General features: G+C 36.2%; 1 protein-coding gene across 2 annotated transcripts in view; it reads right to left on the bottom strand.

Moving 5' to 3' along the window:
• Positions 1 to 633: 633 nt before the first annotated feature.
• Positions 634 to 6,000, bottom strand: part of DNAJC3 (DnaJ heat shock protein family (Hsp40) member C3) — a 35,691-nt gene continuing 30,324 nt past the window's right edge. For both annotated transcript variants that reach the window (XM_075199906.1, XM_075199907.1), the window contains exons 10-12: positions 3,962 to 4,094; positions 2,654 to 2,802; positions 634 to 1,253 (exon numbers count right to left, since the gene is read on the bottom strand). In XM_075199906.1, the coding sequence (XP_075056007.1) occupies positions 1,096 to 1,253; positions 2,654 to 2,802; positions 3,962 to 4,094 (440 nt within the window). In that variant the 3' untranslated portion in view covers positions 634 to 1,095. The remainder of the gene's footprint in view (positions 1,254 to 2,653; positions 2,803 to 3,961; positions 4,095 to 6,000) is intronic.

Genomic DNA, 6,000 nt, shown 5'->3' with positions numbered 1-6,000 from the left:
CCAGACTATGCTGCATTGGGCCTGGGTCTCAGTCAAAGTACTAATGTGTAGTGACTACTGGAGATCCTTATGTATACCTACCCCACACGTGGAAAACCTCTTTAAATTTATCTATTCTAATAAAAGCACCACTTTAGCCCTGAAATGGCATAGAAAATGTATTTTGCATAAAAGTTCCGCAAACCAGCATTTAAAAAAATAAATAAAAAATAATTGCAATTTTTGTGATAATATCACACACAGACATAGTTGTGAAGTGCCTCTTTCTACAATTATTGTATACAGCGCTGGTATGTTACATTACATTAATAACTTTTGGTAAGTTTTCGGCATGGTTCTCCAAATTACATAGGGAAAAAACCCCAGAGCATTCTGCATATCAGATCCATACGTGTAATATACTGAGAGAAACAAACACATTAAATTCTCAATTATTAATACTATTATTATTCTCAATTCTGATATCGTAGACATGTTCTCTACAGCTGTCGCTAAAGGATTGTGGGAGTTGAATTTCAGATATATACTGTAGGATGACAGATCTCGCATTAGGTTGTTGGTATGGATTCCATAAATGCAAACAAGCTTGCAAGCAAAGTGATTAATTAATAGAATTAAAGATTAAAAATCTAATGTTTTTGAAAATTGTTTAATTTATGTTCATATTTTTGTGTGAACAGCTTACGTATGAACTCTTGGCACTGGTTTTTACTGTCTGTAATATAATTTGGTATCTGTGATAGGTCCTCAGATTCTGTGCTCTTTCTTTTTTTGTAAATTGTTCCAGAATAATAAAGTGAGGACATTAGTTTAGTATTTCTTCTTCTAGAAATACTATCATTTGAAGAGAACAACAAATAGAATAAATGGTTCAACACTAATTCAAGTCTGTCTCCAGCAGTCAGAAAAAAAAAATGTTTTCCTTACAACATATCCAAATGAGTCATTGTTTGAAAGTATGTTACTGCTCTCGACTGGAAACTTGCACAGCAGTCATTCCAACCAATTTCCCGGTGAGTTTTCTGTACAGCATTGTAACGAAACATTTCATTTTCTTTGCTAGAAAAGTGCAGAAGTATGACACCACTTCAGTCACTAGTTGAAGTGGAATTTGAAATTGAATGGTCCTCCTGAGCTGAAAGGATTGAATCCTTGCCATTGGTTCCAGCCTCGATGGAAGTGTGCCCCTCCTCCTCCTTGCTGGCTCTCAGGGTCCAAAGGATCCTCACCCGCATCAAATCGACTCCTCTTTTCTATGAAAGTAATACAAAGCTCAATTCTCATGTCTTGCTTATAACCACATACATTACTGAATCTACCAAAACAGAACATGAACTCTGGGAGGTGTAAAATTTGTTAACATCTAGAAGCAGGGATTTTTAATACTGCTGAACTTCTGTGAAATATAGCCTTGCTTTCTATAAGAGAAAGTGGTAGCACTGTCAGATCAATTTGGCAATTTGTGTATATGGATATGTTGCCGTTTTTGAGGTAAATATATGGGGAATGGAGAAGATAGTTTCCTAATTTAATTGCTAAAAACCGCCTACACAAATAGTATGTATTTTATATTTAGAACTGCTGGAATATGTTAAACTGCAAACTATTGGGTTGGGAAAGGTGAGATCTCTGTCATTCAATTCTGATAAAGGTAAAATTACATAAAATGCATTAGTGTGCATGACAGTGAAGTCTTGTCAACCACCTCTACAAAGTCCCCATTGTATACTCTCTCTATGTGGTAAGCATAAGATAAACCAGCATTTCATCCAAATGAAGGTTGTGCCCAATGTACACACAAGCTTTCATACGGAACTTTGGAGATCACTATGGTCTTTCATATATAACACGTTGGTTGGCAACGTGCGCAGCCTGACAGAGGAGATGTCTGGCGCTACCTCACAGCCAATTGAATTTGCCCTTAAAGATTCTTTGCATGCTAAAAGGTGACAAAATGTATCTACCCTACTGATGTTTGCTACATCACTTGATGTATATTATACCTCACCTGACATTTGATACTGGTGCCCAGACACTTATGTAGGATCACAGCATTGCGGCACAAAGTCACCCTGAATAAGGACAGGCTCTAGTTCAGTCTCACTTTACTTTATGCCAAGGAAGCAATTGTTTGCGCATGGAAGTGGCCCAAAGTACCCACTATCTCTCAAGGGTCCAAGTTGATTAATGGCACAGGTACATACTACAAAATTACCAATGTTGGCCATTGATGCCCTCATTATCTGAGGTGTGTTCAGAAAAAAAACTTCCATGTGCTGATATATTGCTTTTGTTACTGTGCAGTGTAATGTGGACTAACTGGTGTGTGAGCACAACCCTGCTCCTATTTGGTTTTTTAAAAAAACATAAAGTATTCAAATGATACTAAGGCACCGTATTTCCTATTGTACCAATGGAATAGGTCATCTCCATTTAAGAGACCTCAACATCTGAATTTGTTTTTTCTTCTTTCCAAAAAGAAAAATCTATTTGTAAAATCCTGATTGCATCACAAGTAGCATTCAGACAGTGCAAACAACAATAAGGGAGCACTAAGCAGCTCTCTGAATCCTGGTCTATGCTGTTATAATTTACATTCCTCTAAACGTACTGAATCAGTGATGGGAAGCTGCTTATAATAAAACAAGGTTACCTGGATCGGTTAAGACTTCTTTAGCAGATGCAATGTCAATGAATTTTTTTTCTGCTCGTTTTTTCTCTTCCTCGTCTTGGAAGTTATCAGGGTGCCACTGCTGTGCCAGCTTTCTATAAGCTTTTATGATTTCCTGTTTTTTGGCATTCCTGTGTGTCACAGTAAAAAGTAAGTGTGAAACACTTTACATATTAATAGTCCTACAGCTACTCAAATCTGTTTTAGATGTGAGCATTTAGTATGCAGTGAAAGATATACACACTACTTTACGGATACCAAAAGATAAGTATTGATTTCGTTACTGTATTACTGTAAACAGTGGATTGTGGCGATAACCTGTATGTACCCATATAAGCCTATAAACAATCATGAATGTATAACAATAGGGTCTGAATTTTGACAGCAAATGCTCAGACCTCTTGCAATCAAAGATACAGGCCTCAATATTGTCTAATAAGTTATATGTGATAATTCCTCTTGCCCACTATGTACTTAATATATCATATGAAAGTCAGGCAGAAAAAAAAAAAAAAAAGTTTAAATTAATTTCATAAAACTCCAAAACTAAAACATAAAAAAAAATAGAAACAGAAACCATTTTTGTGAGAGGATAGGAAAGTAATGGGCAGCAGGCGGGCCTCATGCAGCCCTCCAAGTCCTCAGCTGCGGCCCACCAGATCCAGGCTCTTTCTTTCATTAAATGTATAGTTTTCATTACTAAGATAATGTACAACCCTTTTGAAGGTTAGAGGGCGGCCCCAGAAGTGATGCAGGCTGATGATCGCTGGGAGAAGATTCATACATGTGTGAAAGAGTATAAAGAGAACAGGCAGCCAATAAGGTGGACTTGTCGTTATGAACAACCTATTTATGTTGTTGTACTGCATAGAAACTACACACACTAAATTATTTATATATATATATATATATATATATATACATATATATACATATATATACATATATATACATATATACACACACACACATATATATATATATATATATATATATATATATATATATATATATATATATATATACATACATATATATATATATATATACATACATACATACACTTTACCTTTAAGGTTACCTTTTATCTGTCTCTGCCTGTTCAATGCTCATGAAAAACACTGCAATTTTGAGGACAGTTACTAGAACCCAGTAGCATTACTGATTCCTAATGCACTGATAGGCCACTTTTTCATGAATATTGATTGGCTAAGACCATAAAATAGCTGCATCCACTAAGTGTAGGTGACAGGTGCAATTTAAAATGAATTTGAGAAACTTCAGAATCACCTTTTTACCCCCAAGATCTTATAGTAATCCCTTTTTTGAGACTGCTTCAGAAGTCGTTGTACTTTTTCTAGGCCTTCTTTAATTTGTTTATCATTTTCACTGTTTTGCTGTGCAGTTTCATAATCCCGAATAGCTGTGTATAAAAAGAAAATAAATAAAGATGAAGCAAATAATGGAGAAAATCCTTAAAATACATTTGGCTCACATACATCTTCTTAAGTTAGATCACTGCATAGCAATACAATACTGATCTATTCTATGGCAACACCAGTTTTGGCAGAGTGTTCTTAGACTCACCTACAGTATCCCTGCTGCTCTAACAGATGTAGCTGGTGTTCTCAGCAGAAAACATGAAGCCTCGGCCTAGCCCATATTGTTTAATTCTATTAATCAGAGCGTAGTTTGTGAACAGTACCATTCGTCTCCAGAGAAAAATACTTATTTATATGGGGCATATTAAGCATTGATACAAATACATTGTGATCTTCTATTTGACATGTAACCGGCATCTCTCAAGTCAGTCGCTGAGTTCTATTTTAAGTCTACAACTCCAAGGTGTCTTAAGTAAGACAAAGTATTTGCATCAGATGATTTCCAAGCAGATGTTCTCTCTCAGCAAGTGTTACATTTGTCTTTCATGCCGTTTCCCAGCAAGACAGCAGGAGGTGCCAACCAATTTATATTACTTAGACACTTGACAGCTCAGTGCAAAGCTGTCCTAAAGTATGACATGAATACATGAATCTGCAAACATTACTTCAAAAATTCCAGCAATAATAAAAACCAGAAAGGCCAAAAAAAAAAAAAAAAAAAAATCTACATTTCTCATGAGCTGGGTCTTTCCTCTACATATAGGAGTAACATCGACATGTATCAGTGTCACGCGTTAGCTTTCCTGGGAGTCTACAAGCAATACTTATGAACATTTTATTCCCAGACAACAAGTGGCTTGATAAACTACAAAGAAAATAAAACTGGATTTGCCATCAGGTGTAGATAAGCAGATGCTTTCACTGACATTTACCACTTTGTCACAATACTTAGCCTACCTGCTGCTGACAAGCTAATATACTGTCCAGTTACAGCTCAGCAGGAATTCACAACTTCATTTATACTTTGCAAAAGTAATGATTGAATAAAACAGCATAGTTACGTTACATCTGTAGTCATGTCAGTGGCGAGATGGAGGTGGTTAGCAGTCATTTAACACGTGAAAAATGTGCTGTTATTTCCACAGATTGCATCAAAACCCCTAAGAGACTGACTGTACTGCAGAATGTCAATATCCCTATCCTTATCTTCTACTTTTTAACCAACAAATTACAGGTGAATATGTTTCATGGAATCAAACAAGCTTATAACAGGTTTTAGCATCTTTCCAAACTTTTAACTAGAAAATTATATTAAAAGGTTGTTTTTGTAATTCAAACAGACCACAATATGGTAAGTGTCAGACTGGGACATGAATGATCCACAATGTTATCTTGATGAAAGGACATAGAGCCCGAGTCTTTAGGAGTAAATTTGATCCTGGACAAAACCATGTTACTATACAAGGGATGCAAATTGTTTTATTATTTTGTACATAAGTTAAATACTGGCTGCTTTTTCATGTAGCATACAAATCCTTGATAGCTCTATTTTATACGGACATTTAATTTAAAATTGATTTAGGACATGTCCTACCCCAACTATAAATCTGTCCCCACATTTTAAATTTACCTCCTTCTCCATTGCAACATGGTTTTGCCCAGGTACAAAGTTACTCCTTTTTTTGGCTTTGCTCTCCTTATTGACTAAGGACCATGTGGGCAGCACGGTGGCTAAGTGGTTAGCACTTCTGCCTCACAGTACTGGGGTCACGAGTTCGATTCCTGACCATGGCCTTATCTGTGTGGAGTTTGTATGTTCTCCCCGTGTCTAAGTGGGTTTCCTCCCACACTCCAAAATCATACGAGTAGGTTAATTTGCCGCTTTCAAATTGACCCTAGTCTCTCTATCTGTGTGTGTTAGGGAATTTAGACTGTAAGCTCCAAAGG

The sequence above is a fragment of the Mixophyes fleayi genome, chromosome 2 (genome assembly GCF_038048845.1).
Source record: "Mixophyes fleayi isolate aMixFle1 chromosome 2, aMixFle1.hap1, whole genome shotgun sequence".
NCBI lineage: Eukaryota > Metazoa > Chordata > Amphibia > Anura > Limnodynastidae > Mixophyes > Mixophyes fleayi.
Note: the sequence above shows the minus strand (reverse complement) of the source record. Positions and strands in the feature narration are given on the sequence as shown.